The sequence below is a fragment of the Hippocampus guttulatus genome, chromosome 21 (genome assembly GCF_054856545.1).
Source record: "Hippocampus guttulatus isolate MCC_2025c chromosome 21, RoL_Hgut_1.0, whole genome shotgun sequence".
Taxonomy (NCBI): Eukaryota; Metazoa; Chordata; class Actinopteri; order Syngnathiformes; family Syngnathidae; genus Hippocampus; species Hippocampus guttulatus.
In genome coordinates, this window is record NC_141281.1 from 7795906 (window position 1) to 7810080 (window position 14175).

At 46.0% G+C, this 14175-nt stretch overlaps 1 protein-coding gene across 4 annotated transcripts in view; it reads left to right on the forward strand.

The window, feature by feature from the left end:
• LOC147186960 (cadherin-7-like) overlaps nt 1–14175 on the forward strand; it is a 109560-nt gene that overhangs the window by 63003 nt on the left and 32382 nt on the right. For all 4 annotated transcript variants that reach the window (XM_086102504.1, XM_086102505.1, XM_086102506.1 and 1 more), the window contains 2 exons: nt 6186–6480; nt 9280–9399. In XM_086102504.1, coding sequence (XP_085958630.1) covers nt 6186–6480; nt 9280–9399 — 415 coding nt within the window. The remainder of the gene's footprint in view (nt 1–6185; nt 6481–9279; nt 9400–14175) is intronic.

The following is a 14175-nucleotide window of genomic DNA, read 5'->3' on the forward strand; positions in this document are numbered from 1 at the left end:
CTGCTGGATTGAAATGTCTGCTCGGTTATTGATTTTCAAATGACAAAAATGAATAAATGACCAATTAAATGAAACACGGACAGGAAATGTTTGGACTGCAATCGAAAGTGCAGAGCGTGATGAAATGGAGGGGGGGGTTGTCAAATAGCAGCAGGCAAATAGCACCAATTGGTTAGCAAGTCTTACTCCAAGAAATCATATCTCAATGGAATGTCGAATTAGAATTCAGGTTCATAAATCGTCATTGTCCTGTGTAAAACACGTATGTCCAGTTTTTACAATTTTCACGTTAACAGGGTGTCTGCATTTCAGATATCCCATTAACGTAAACATGATAAAAATGGACACACGTGATCTTCACAGGACGGCGACGAAATGTCGGTCAGTATTTAAACTAGTTCGAGAAATCCTTGCTGACCCTGACTGCTCACCACTAGCTGAATGTTGCTTGAAAAATGAAAATAAATAAAATAAAATCACTAGTCACAGTATCGAGTAGCCCCTCCCCCCCGCCCAAAAAAATGAAACAATAACTCCTGCTTACTGTATCGCTCCATGACGACAGTTTTATTCCGGGAATGATTGCCTGCATGTTTCATTTTCCGCCTGGTTCTTTCCTTCTGTGTCACTGCCTTGCTGCAGGTGGCACTCAATTCAAAAAGTACTCTGCGGAACATCCGCAGGCCGACTGTTGATTGAAGGCTCTCCAGCTCCTTCGTGACGTGCCGTTGCTCAAAGGCGGCCTGCAGGAGCGGACCTTTTTCGCAGCCCGCCGCGCGAGTTTTAAACGGCAGCCTTCATCGTGCCGCGCCGCACAATCGCGTGTAATTTCAACAAACTGGTACGAGTCTTTTCACAGGCGCCTGTCGGCGGCTCTTTTTCTGCTTTTTAGCCCCGCAAGACCATAAACAAGATCTGCACAAAGCTAGCCGGCTGCTCCCAGGAGAGCCGTCGGCTCACAAAGGGATGAACGGCGCTCATTTAACCGGAGTTCACGTTCGACATCGCGCCGTCTTCGCGGTCTCCTTCTGACTGCCTTTGAGCTTTACCTGCAGGCGAGATATATAAATATATATTTTCGCTTGTATCGTTGCAAGTCTCGCAAGATTCAAAACTTTTAAAGAGCACCTTGTAAAGAGCTAATCGTCCACACGGCAAAAAGAGCTCTGCCAAGGCTTCAACATTTGTCACCTGCGAAATCAATAAAAGACAAAAATCATATTAGCTAAAAGGAGAGTTGACAGTCATAGAAATTTGGATTATGGTTTGTCACCTGGGAAATCAATATACGGTCTGGGATGTCTTTCACGGCAAAAGTGTACAAATTGTCTTTCAAAGTCACCAGACAAATATGTCATCAAATCTGGACAAGCACAAATAAAACACAAGCCAGAAACCATCATTATTTGTTTCTCACGTTTGACCTTGTGAAATCATGACTTGGTGTAGGATGTTATTTAAAGCAAGGAAGGAAATGTTTGTCCGTGAAATGGAAAAAAAAAGAATCTAAAAAGCTGTTTCATTTGCGACCATTTGCACAACCTTGGTCAGACATTCCGGCTTCGGAGGTTTTGCGCACCAAGAAATTAAGAAAAAAAAGGCAAGAAAGAATTTCCAAGTTTAATATTAAAGGATATTGATTGTTGTTGTAAAGACTCCGGAGCAGTCGGAAATTGAAAATTGGCTTCACCGTTAAAAAAACAAACAAACACACAGCTGACATCGGAAAATGTTTATTGGCTTTGTGATGAGTCCATTTGATTTAACAACTTCATATTTTTTTTTTCGGGGCGGCCTTGATCGAATTTTCGGTTTCATTTTTGCACAATCATTGGCACAGAAATGCACTTTATCTCCAAACCGATTTTTTATGGAGTACAGTTGTGTGTTAAAATCAAAATCAATAATAACCAGAGGCCGCAGATAAGGAGACTTGTGATGTTGCATTCCAGACAACAATTGGAGATGGAGCATTGTCCGCTCCTCGGAGTTGCTGCTCCGATAAATCGATACGCCCGTTATCTGACATATAGCGCAACAAATGCACAGTTCGTGGAGACACACCCTCACAGACTTTTCCAGTCTTTTAGTCAAAAGTCTTTCCCCACCTTCATGGAGTCGAGGCACATAAACACTCCTTTACATTCCAACAATCTCAAGGGACCCTATTGAACCACGATGTGAGGAAAAAAAAAGTACTTCACCTGGTAAAATAATGATGATCTTGTCTCAGTCCACTCACAAATGTGCTGAGTGAGCAGGAAATCTGGATTGTTTTTGCTTTTTTGGTAAATGCAAAACTCTTTGTTTGTTGTATGAATGGAGACATGTGGATTCACCGGCGAACTGTACCTTCTGCCATTGAGTGGAGTATATATGATATTTAGATTTGCTACCTGTCATTATACGTCGCCGGCATAGATAGGTAAAGATAGATAATCCGGTTAAAGTACATTGATCCCCAAGTAAGAACTCCCAGGCCTGAGTCAGCAATACCAAGTTCCTGACTTCCCATTTTCCCAAAAAGTGATGTAAATTTGCCCCCCCCCCCCTCCCTCACTCCCCCCACTCGGCACATAGTGTAAAGTTACAGAACGGACTTCAGACATGGCACCGTGCGTTTGAAACTTGGCCTGTTGTGGTTGCCAGGTTGATGGCATTCGCAGGGAACAAACCTCCACGGATTAACCCCCCCCCCCCCCCCCCGCCCCACACATCCCCTCCTGCCCAAATACGCCCCTCGCCGAGATGAAATGTTGACATTGCGCCGACGAGTAAACACGCGAGCATCGAGCCACTCGAGGACGCCAAATGGCAATTTCGGCGCCTCTCCCCAATGCGTCAACCGTCATTGCTGATGGATTCCATTCATCCAAAAAACCTTTGGCGTTGCATCCTTGCCGTTCGGCGTGTTTCTCCTGTGCCATAAAATAAACTCGCAGCCTCTAAACTCGCAGCGGTGTTGCTTATTTAACGACATGTTGACATTTTCCAATAGATTGAACGAGGGCTTTCGACAAGAATCCGGCGGTAATGCAAAGGAAATGTTGACAGAGGACCCCCCCCCCCCCCCCTCCCGTTCACTGCGCTATATGACAAACACACACAAACTTAATTAGACGTTGGTCCACACAAGAGCAGGGAAAAAAAAGTAATTATAACAGAGCCTATTTTCCCCACTAATTGAAATGCACGTCTATAGAGCATTAAAAAATAAATGGCATCAATGTCTAACTTGGTTTCAAGCATTGTCTCACGTTGGCCGCCCGTTGACAGCGAGGAGCCCAAAAGAGACCGTGACAATGTGGCAGACGCTTGATCCTGGATTTGCATGTGCCCTACCAACGGAGGCTCCAAAAAGCTTCATGGCTTTGATTTTATCCACAAGAAGAAGAAAAAAAAAAGACTCAGTGTGTTGTTGTGTTTGGAAAATGTTACTTCCCTGTTTATTAGCTCTTGAACTACTTGGCCTTCTCTTACAATTGTGACATAGCACACATTTAATTCATTCAGTACCAGCCAATTCTAGACCAAGTCTGAAAAGACGTTTAAAAACGTCTTTGGGAGTGAATGAGTTTAAAAGCAATGCGAGGAATTTGCTTGTTTGTATTTCAAGTAGCCACATTCAGTTTGGTCAAGTGTGCATCAGGGTTGTCCCTTGAATGACGGTTAAAAACGACGTTTGGATAAAACGGTTGTTTTGTGGGGCTCTCTTTGGGACATACGACCCGATGAAGGCGCAATCGTGACGGTCGGAAGTGAGCCGAGTGAGACAAAATCTCCCTCGCCTTCTACTGCAGTGTGAATGAGCCATTTACGTTGCGTTCAGCGTGGCATTATTGGGTTCAAGGACAAACAATTGTGCCGTATAAAGAGAAGCTGCTCGTGACGAGATTTAAACAAAAAAAATGTTCAGAATTATAATCGGATTGTGAAAATGAGAGTGGCGCGAATGTCCGTCGAAGGGCTGCATTGCTCTTTGTGGATGAGCTGATACCATTTGTTTTGGAGGTACGGCATATTATGAGCAAAGATGAGCTAAGGTGGGTCTCTGTTGAAGTATCCTTGAGGAAGACGGTAAAAGCCACCAGTGTGTCACTGAGCCATTTACTTACTGAATGTGTCCTGGCCATAACATGTTCAAGGAGAGATGATGTGAGCAGATAATGGGTTTGAATTCCATGTGCTGCCGTCAACGGGGTTGCCGTTCCTCCAGCTTGAGGAGGGGGGGGGGGGGGGTCTGTACTTCCAGAGCCATATCATATCCCATCTGCGGATGACACGACGCTGTCAGCTTGTATTGGAGGCATGCGTTTTACAAGCCAGACCACTCCAAAATTGACACCACTTTGTCTCGTCCCAGAAGCTAGGCTAGTTTTTAGCCTTGAGCAAGACGCCAAACTCACCAGTGTGTGAATAAAAGTCATTTTCCTTCCAAACAAGTGAGCAAGTGTGTCATGGCCATGACATATTCAAGGGACAATAGTATAAAGATGCTAGAGTGTAAAGAGAAAAAAAAAGACATTGAAATTGCTCGAAAAGCTCAGCTTCGTTAGCGCCAACGTTGCGTATGCGTGTTTGAGCAGTTGTTGATTTCTTTCTCTGACATTCCAATTGGCAAACTGAAGGTAGAGAAAGCAAAGAATTTGATGGCGGGTTGAAAACTGGATTGTACACTGGAGATGAGGAGACAAAAGCGTGTCCTTCTTAGCTTGAACAGTCAAACGATATGTTTGGCCGATGTGACTGTCGCTTCCTGTCGTGTTTACTCGTTTGTGTTGAGTCAAAAGGCAGTTGATGTGTTTTCTTGTGCCTCTTTGATGGACACATTATTTTGAAGTACTAAATATGTATGTTTCAGCTTGCTATTTCATTTTGTTAGTTTTTTTTTTTGGGGGGGGGGCTGCTTTCCCTTTTTAATGGACCACCAATAAAAACGAGCACCGTGTGACCTGAGCTTTCTACCATTTTTACAGTGTGAATGAGGCACCACCAGCACCTTGAAGGTAGAAAGGTGCAATATAAATGCAACCCATTATTGCGCTTAGATTGAAGCGCTCAACAAACCTAAATGAGGCCTCCCCCGCCTGGTTTCTTCCAGTTCCTCCTTTTCATCTCAACCGCCATGCGTCAAACCGAAGACGCTGGCCTCGAAGGTGTTCGACATCGTCTGCACTCTCAAGCTCAAAACATTCCTATTAAAAGCCTGAACTCACCACGTCCGCTCTTTATCAAGGTAGTCAGACGCAGCTCATGAGCTGCAGATGGAACCGCTTCACCGTTGACGGACATCACTCTGCATTTTCCGACGGTTATTTTGAGGGGACGTACGATTCCCAAATGTTATTGGGTTTGTTTTGCTGACCGCAAAAAGTTTTTAAGTCATAACACACCAGTGATCCGTCTGATCCGTACCTTTTTTTTTTTTCTGCTACTAATACGTCCTGGGTTTGTCCTCACGGAATTTCATATGAAGCAATCAAAAGGGACTTATCCCACTCAGGAACATGACCCACACTCTCGCTGTTGGTACTCGCAATCCCAAGCCCATCAAAACCCTCTTTTTTTTTTATTATTATTATTTTTTTAATTTGAGCCTGCACTCTGCATGTTGGCCATTAGAATAAAGGAGGGACAATATTTTTGCAATCACAAATTCGTCAAAGAAGCTCCCTCAATGCTCTCAGTATTTCAGCAAACATTTTTCTTTTTTCTTTTTTGCATCCGAAGTGCATCAAATGAATTGAAAGAACCGCAAATGACTCCTCTCTGTGCTGCTGGCTCATCTTTTGCATCACATATGGTCCATAAATACGTACGCACAAGCCCAACATACACCGGGCTCTTAATAGGAGACTATTTTTTGGGGGGTATAATTTGTTTCGTTACTGCGACTGCAATGTAATCTTGTCTTTTGTTCCTTGGACTATTTCATTAAATATATGTTCAACATGTTTAATTGTGGAACTGGGGGGGGGGGGGGGGACATGAAGTGGTTCAAGTGATAACATGCAGAAAGTGCTAAGGCCAACTGAGAAGGGTTTTTCATCCTCTCCTCTTTTCAGGCCCCGTTTTAATTAAGAATTGATCAAATACAAAGTGCACGCAGTTGTTCGAGTTTTTTTTTTCCCGCCTTCCCCAGTGTCTCTGCGATATTTCCCTACCTCCAATTTTGTTTCCGACAGCTCCATTCCGACGTGGACAAGGGAGACGGCAAGGTGAAGTACGTGCTGTCGGGCGAGGGCGCCACCTCCATCTTCACCATCGACGAGAACACGGGCGACATCCACGCCACCAAGCGGCTCGATCGGGAAGTGCAGGCTTACTACACGCTGCAGGCCCAAGCCGTGGACCGACTCAGCAACTTACCCGTAGAGCCCCGCTCTGAGTTTGTGGTCAAAGTGCAGGACATCAACGATAATGAGCCCAAGTTTCTTGACGGGCCCTACTTCGCTGGAGTGCCTGAGATGTCCCCGCTAGGTGAGCTTGCTTTCATATGTATTTATGATTTGAAATTGCGGAATGCGACGAACGGCTGGGATTTGGAGTAGTTCTGCTATCCGCGGATCGGGCAGAGGGTCAAACATGGATGAATTGAACTTCATTTCAATGACATTTTAAGGTGTCCATATTCCACCAGTAGCACTCGCTCGGATTCTTCTACAATGTCAGGAAGAGACACGATACGTACACCAGTGACCCCACCCAAAACGTAGCCTCTTCAGATAACTCCCTAGCAACTCTATACTGTGTCTGTGAATATCCCTATGCGCTAAATCCTGATTTCCCTACCACCCTACTCACTAAATCTAGTTACCCTACCTCCTAGCCTAGTTCCAACATGCCCTATTACCCAAACTGCTTAACTCCATCACCCTAACCCCCACCCTCCCCTAACCCCAAATTCTTTTTCGCCACCGCCCTCTTGCTTGCTTCAAGATCTCCCGCGACGGCTCAGGCCGCAAATGCGAGTAAATCCAGGTAAAAACAACAACATCCCGAGGGCAGTGAACCTCGCAGAAGCGCGGTAAACACAGCAAGGGTGAGAGTGGCTATTCCGCCGCTAGCCTCCACACGTCATGTTCGGTCAGCGGCCTGTGGTATCTTTAATACGAGCCGGGCTAGTTATAGTGTCAGCCCCCTTGTAGCTTGATTTAGATGCATCACCTGAAATGCCAGCGTCAGCCCGCCGGCTGTTGATGAGCGAGTGACGCATGTTTGAGAGGCCGTTCAAGCGATGCTAACGTCTGAATCAGACGGGAAGCGCGGGACGCCTACAGGGCGTTCGCATTTACGGCTACTTGCGTGCCCGCCCTCTGATTGAGACAAATACATCGTGGTCGAGGACGGAGCAGTTTCCGTCCATCACGGCATTATCTGGCATCCTCCAGGCGAAATGTTGAAATGCCGTCGGCCAGGCTGGGAGCTGTATTCTCCACGGCGCGCGAGCTAGCTGTCACCGGCACATTGTTACTGCTGTACTGCAACAATTCCAGTTCAAAGAGAGAGAGATTCACTCACTAACTAGCTGCACTGGATAAGTAATTTAGCGAATATCAACCATTTTACTGGATTGACATGCTGAGCGGCAACAGTAGCTGGTTAGCTAGCCAGATTGGCGAACCAGCTGGATCTTGTCAATTCTGCGAATTAGTTCAATGAGTTGCCGCAAACGACTGAAGACCGAATCCAGAAAGAATGAACCGCGGCCGCTGAAAGCACCTTTAATTGCTCTTCAATTGCACCCGTCATTTCCTCCATCTCGACGTCCTTTTCACAAAGGATATCGTGCTTACTTACCAGCGCAAAGCTGCCCACAAAAGTCTTGACAGCTAAGTGCCGGTTTCCCCTGATCGCACTCACGGCAAAGTATTAATGCTGCTTTGCGCCAAGAACGTCGTGGGAGAACAATGGCAGTTCGGAAGAGACTCTTTCGCAAATCAAAACACACCTGTTTCCAAAAGCCTGCTCAATCTGATGTCGTTTTGCTAGCCCCCCTCTCTGTTTTTTATTTATTTATTTTAATTTGGAAATTTGGACATGTCAGCAGTACATTGGAAAGTTCAACTGAGGTGGACCCCGCCCCGCCACAAATCCTCAAGTGGGATGAGGATCCTGGCACCACGAGTGTTTTAAATACCATGAAGATTTACACCAAGCTCGACTTGTCTTTCACGCGCTGGTTCTTTGACCTTGACGTTTTCAACGGGCCGTAACAGAAGCTGTCGTGACTAAGAGGTGATGATATAATCTGGGCGCCCTTCTCCGGCCGGCGCGCCCATAATTCCTGGTGGCCGTTCGGGCGGTGTCGAACGTGCAGGGACGACAACGCCTTTTAATTGTGCTTTTTTTTTTTTTTTTACGAGGCTCACGGCAGTCTCTAATCTTCAATTTCCATGATCACTTCATTCTGTAAAAGCCTGTAAAACACGCCTCGTGTCACATTTTTTTACGAGCGGCTTTGGTTCCCAAAAGGCTGCGCTTTTCTGTCATATGCTACAATATAAACGTGCGCCTCATTCAAGTGAAATATTCCGTCGGCCGGCTGCAGAAAAAGCAGGCGGGAAACGATGGTTTCGATAGGTTTTCATATTTTGGTACCCACAACATTTGAATCCTTGTTGAACCTCGAGTTTGATACACTGTTTAGCTTAAATTCCTACTTTAAAACTGTAATGCATGTTTGAAACCCAAACCCTGGCTTGAAACCTTAATTTGATTGGCGACTAACGTGTGGTTTGGTCTAGTGAAGTGTGCAACTGGCGTTCATCATCGTAATCTGAATCGTCATCGCGTGAGCGGCGACGAGTAAATGTTCCGGAACATCCTGGACAAACAAGGCTTAAGTCCTCGTTAACATGGACAGATGGGTCACACTTTCCATCTGGCTTCCACGTTTTTTTGGGTTTGTTTTGTTTTTCCGGGGGTGCAAAAGGGACTGGCAATGGAGACGAGGGGAATTGAAAGTTGAAGCGGAAAGGAATTACACTTAAGCTTGTAAACAAACGCGGCGGCAGTGGGCGTTTTAGTGCACGTTGTGTCAGAAAAGCTTATTCTTCATTACATCCGAAAATAACAAGCTATTTACGAAGCTAAATAGCAGCGCCAGCGGATAATGACAGCATTACACCTAATGACGTTATTTACCGCCTCGCGAGTTTCTCTCCCGCCAATATCGCTCTGCTTTCGAGTGCAAGCGGTCACGCGCTCGCCGCAGCCGCTTGCACAATTTCGCCACGGTTGCCGTGGTCACTAATGAAGGCCTGTCCGCCCCCTAAGGAACGATGGTGGTGCAAGTGGCAGCCACGGACGCCGACGACCCCACGTACGGGAACAGCGCCAGGGTGGTATACAGCATCGTGCACGGGCAGCCCTACTTCTCCGTGGAACCCAAGACAGGTGGGGTCGTTTTTTTCTTTCTGTGCCTGCCTGCCAGAGTGGGCGAATCCCAATTGGTTACTGAGCCATGTTTCAGTAGTTCAGGCTGCACGTCAATCGAATGGTTGGTGTCGGAATAGATGCACGAATAGATGCACAAAAAAAAAAAAAAAAAAAAAGAAACAAACAAAAAAACCTTCCAAAAATCCACCATGTGAATTTGGATGACAGTGTCAATCACGAGTAGATGCACAAAAAAAAAAAAAGAAACAAACAAAAAAAACCTCCCAAAAATCCGCCATGTGAATTTGGATGACAGTGTCAATCACGAGTAGATGCACAAAAACAAAAACAAAGAAACAAACAAAAAAAACCTCCCAAAAAGTAAAAAAATATTTTGAAGCCACTTTCACTCAGGTTCATGGATTTTGGTTGGCATGTCAATCATAAATTTTACCCACAATACCTCAAGATGCCATGCCTGAAAGGATAGATCGGGGTTGACCAAATGTGCTGATGTGTGAACCAAGCACATGAGAGAGAACATTTTGACAGTCAGGAAGATTTGATCTTGCTGTGCGAGAACACGTTTCTCGGTCGAGCTTCCCTTTTAAGGAAATGTCTACATGTTGTTTTGATGGATGACAAAAGGTTCCAAGAATTGTAGCGACTTCTGCGAGGTGCTTTGGAGCATGTCCTCTGTAGAAATGGTCTCTGGATTCAGTGAAAGATCCAATTGCCAGCTCCCCGCCTTCTCTCTGTGTCTTAATTAGGTCATCTGTTGATGCACGACATCTGCCGCTTTGGTTTGAAGCGGACATTTTCAGATCATTCGGGCCAATTTACAGAGTTTGGCTTGTAGTTGATGAAGCTCGCGCTCGGAAGAGATTCATACTGTCCTTGTCCCCTACTGGCAGAAAAAAAATGTATTGATTGCAATACCGCCGCCCCACTCAAACACAGTCTATTTGTCGTGATATTTGGGGCTGGCTCATTCTAGCTTGAATTATATTTCGATCCATTTTGGTGACCGTTAGCGTTCCACCCAAAACATTCAATGGAATCCTCCATTTAACTCGAGCCAAAGGAGGAGGGACAAACCCATCCAGAATCCATCTGGAGGGAAAAAAAAAAGGTTATCAGTTGCAGCGTTGCACTGGAATATAAACAGATCCATCAAGTGTGAAATTTTCTATCTGCGTCATTCTGCGTTTAACGTCACCCAAAATGAAATCTGCTTGGCAAGATTTGAGTGAGCTGTCGACTTTTCGTTTTGCAGCTGGGTAAGGTCGGTCAATAAAGCAAGAATCGGACGCTTTTTGCACGGCCTGAACATGTCGTTTTTATAAACAATATACGGTAGGATGTTGTCGCAGAGACTTCATTAACTCCTTTATGTTATGAAATCTCTGTCTTGCGGAAGCGTTCGCTCCATCCTGCCATTGTGCATGCGTGTGCTTTCTATCTCGACCGTGAATCTCGCCAGCCAATTAAGGAGCAGAACCGGCGCCGCCGCCGCACACCTGTGAAACTTGTTTACCGAGTTGCATCGGGAAGGCTCCATCAAGCCCTCGATGCTGCGAGACAGCCGTAATGCTGGGCTCAACAACTCAAACGAGCGCCGAACTTTTCCCGGGCGCCGACTTGACTCAAGGAGAGGCGAAGCCGGGATCCGGATAATGGCAGGATTGTAATAACACCTGCGATGGATGAACGGGCGCGACCAACTAACACTCAGGCTGCAGCCCGCAGTGAGACAAATGAACGCCCCCCCCCCCCCCCCAAAAAAGCCATCGCACTCACACACACACTTGTGTTCGGTATCTACACGGGTATCTGTGGATGTTTACTAAAATGGCTTTTAAAAATCCCCGTGTTGTGATTAGGCTCCCTAATCACCACATAAGAATTTTTATATCATGGACTATATACTTCATTATCATATTAAATAAAAAAAGTTCTTGAACGCTACTCGGTCGCACGGTTAATTACGTTATTGATGTCGCTTAATTACTGCATACTGTCCCCGTTGGCCTTCCCCCCCCCCCCCCCCCCTTCGGCCAGGCACACGCATAAAGATAATGGATCTGATTTTACCCCTTCCCGACAAAGCCAGATTATCTAAGGCCTGGTTCACATGGAAGGATTCTTCAAATCTTAAAAAAAAAAAATGGTTGACCCGCTACAAAGTCCACATTTGAAGAGAGAAAATGAAGCGTTTCAAAGTTTCCGTCTTACACTGTGTGGTGTGAGCTAGGCCAGGGGTCGGCAACCCAAAATGTTGAAAGAGCCATATAGGGCAAAAAACCCCAAAAAACAAATATGTCTGGAGCCGCAAAAAAATAAAAGCCTTCCATAAAACTTACAATGAAGGAAACACATGCTGTATATATGTAGGAGACTGGACTGTCTCAGAATTGTTTGTTATTCATTCCTTTGTTGTGTGTTCACAAACGCCCCCATAGAATTTATTTTGTGATTTCCGCGCTTGATTTTTTTGTTTTGGTGCATTATTTTCGCTTTTCTTAGTGTCAGTGAAGTGATCATGAATTTCCGTTTTTCGGAGGCTGTCTTTGAACGCGTCTCAAGTCAAACGAAAAGAGAGAAGGCACAGAGTCGGGCGCCGCTAGATGTCGCTAAAGAGCCGCATGCGGCTCTGGAGCCGTGTGTTGCCGACCCCCGGGCTAAGCTAGGGGCTTAATGGAGTGGACATTGTCTTTGCGTGAGCCCCTTGGCCACCTCTATATGAATTTAATATAATCTTGCCATGTTGCAGTTACTGCCTGGTTTTAATGATGCCATGAATCGTAAAAATACAAATAATAAAAAGCAGCCACATTTCTTTCCCACTGGCCCGGAAGCTCACACAGTTGTCACCGAGCGCCGCCGCTAATCCACTCTGCGACGTTGGCGAGGCTGTTGTTTGTCTGCCGGGTGCCATTTCTGCCTCCTCCACTCCCGCCGCTCTCTATCTTTGTTACCCCGTGCGGCGCCGGTGTCATTCCCGGGGAGAGGAGATGATTAAAATCCCGACTGCGGCACACGGCCTCGCGCCGCTCTCTGACTGGCCGCCCCCGGTGCTAACCAGCCGCGTTGTTGCCGCGCATTTATCTGGCTGTCACCGCGCCACTGGCGGCAGACAGGTGGCGGGGCGCGTCCCCTCCCCCTCCCCCTAAACCCGGATACTTGACATTTGTCTGGGAAAGAGGAAATAAAGTTGAGACTTCACAGGAGGCCTGTGGCTCGGCGGGCAGCCTTGAGAGAGTCGCTGATGAAGGTGATGAGCTCTTAAAGATGAAGAGGGCAGGATGGGATTTGCGAGGCCCCTCGGGCGGCCCCTTTTTACACCAAATAGATCCTCGTAACACAGAAAGCGGGGCAGCGGTGTCTCCAGCTAGGTGACATTCAAGCACGGCTGGAGCCATTCGGGAGCGTTAACGGGCCGCATGACGCCCACATAGAAAGGAGCCGTGTGCTGCCAGAGCATATTGTTGCTTTGTCGCCGGGAAGACCGTGTTATTACCCGAAGAACAAAAGCACAACGGAAACACCTGCTGCTTGGCAGAATTGCCATGTATGGTGTAGGTTTCAACAAAGCCGCTTCCATCCGACCCCTTTGGCACTACGGACTATTGACGTCAAGAGTCAGTGTCACTGAGATGTCACCGTCATTCAACTTCAGATTGATTGTAGATGTTATGCTCTTAGAAATTCATATTGGCCAAGCTTCCGCACTTTGTTTTTGCACAATGTACAGAGTCGACGGCTTTTGCTAATGCTAGCATTTTATGAGCACCGGGTGGACCTTAGCTTAGCATCATGGTTCAGTTAGCTAGCTAACTGTGTGTACTGTTGAACAAATATCTCGAATTTCTGGAAGCGCTTAAGATCAGTTAACATTTTTGACAACATCCGGCTGAAAATGTTTGGCCTCTTATATGAAGCCACACGAGTTGCATTATTCTGCGCTTTCATGACAATTCCGATGAGGACACTGAAGGCCGTATATCGAGATATTGACCCTCCAAAAATATTTTGAATGGCATTGAAACAATGGCATTGAAAAAAAGTTGAAAATATAACTACATCCGTTTTTTTTTTTTTTTGTAATTAGTGGGACGGCCATGCTTGTTTCTCATCGCCGACGGAATCAGAGACAGTGACACCAGAAATGTGTTGTTTGTCCTGTCAACTCCATAATTTTTATTTTATTTTTTTTGCTATCATTGCCGAAAATCCAGAAAGAAATGCTAGCAAGATGCTAAGTGGGCTTTTGACAATTTTAAGGCGTCATTGCCTCATTTGAGAGCCTTCAGCCACACATCATGCAAATCAAGCTTGTTGCATGAGAATCATGAAGCAAAATTGCTGCCTAGTTTCAGTGATGAGAGAATAAGACAAAACATGCGGCTAAAAACGGACAAGAATGTTAAAGAACACGTCAAACAAGCAATCAAGAATGGCTAAGTTGTTTCCGCGGGTTTCCCTTTCCAATTTTCTCCATGTCTGTATGCGGTTTTTCCACTGAACTCTCCATCAATGGACTCCTGACAGGATGTGTTAGTCACACTCGCACATGTTTTGGTTTGTTGTTTGTCATCGGAGGGAAATAATTGCACGGCAAGCCGCTATATTAGCCAACAGCAGGAGGCGGCGAGATTTACGAGATGCCCCGGGCTATAATGTTCTCGATTTGGAGCAGCCACCGCAGCGGGAGTCCTGCGCAGAGCCGCAACACGCACGCACACGCACACGCACACAAACACACCCAGACAAAAAGGCCCTGTGCTAACATCT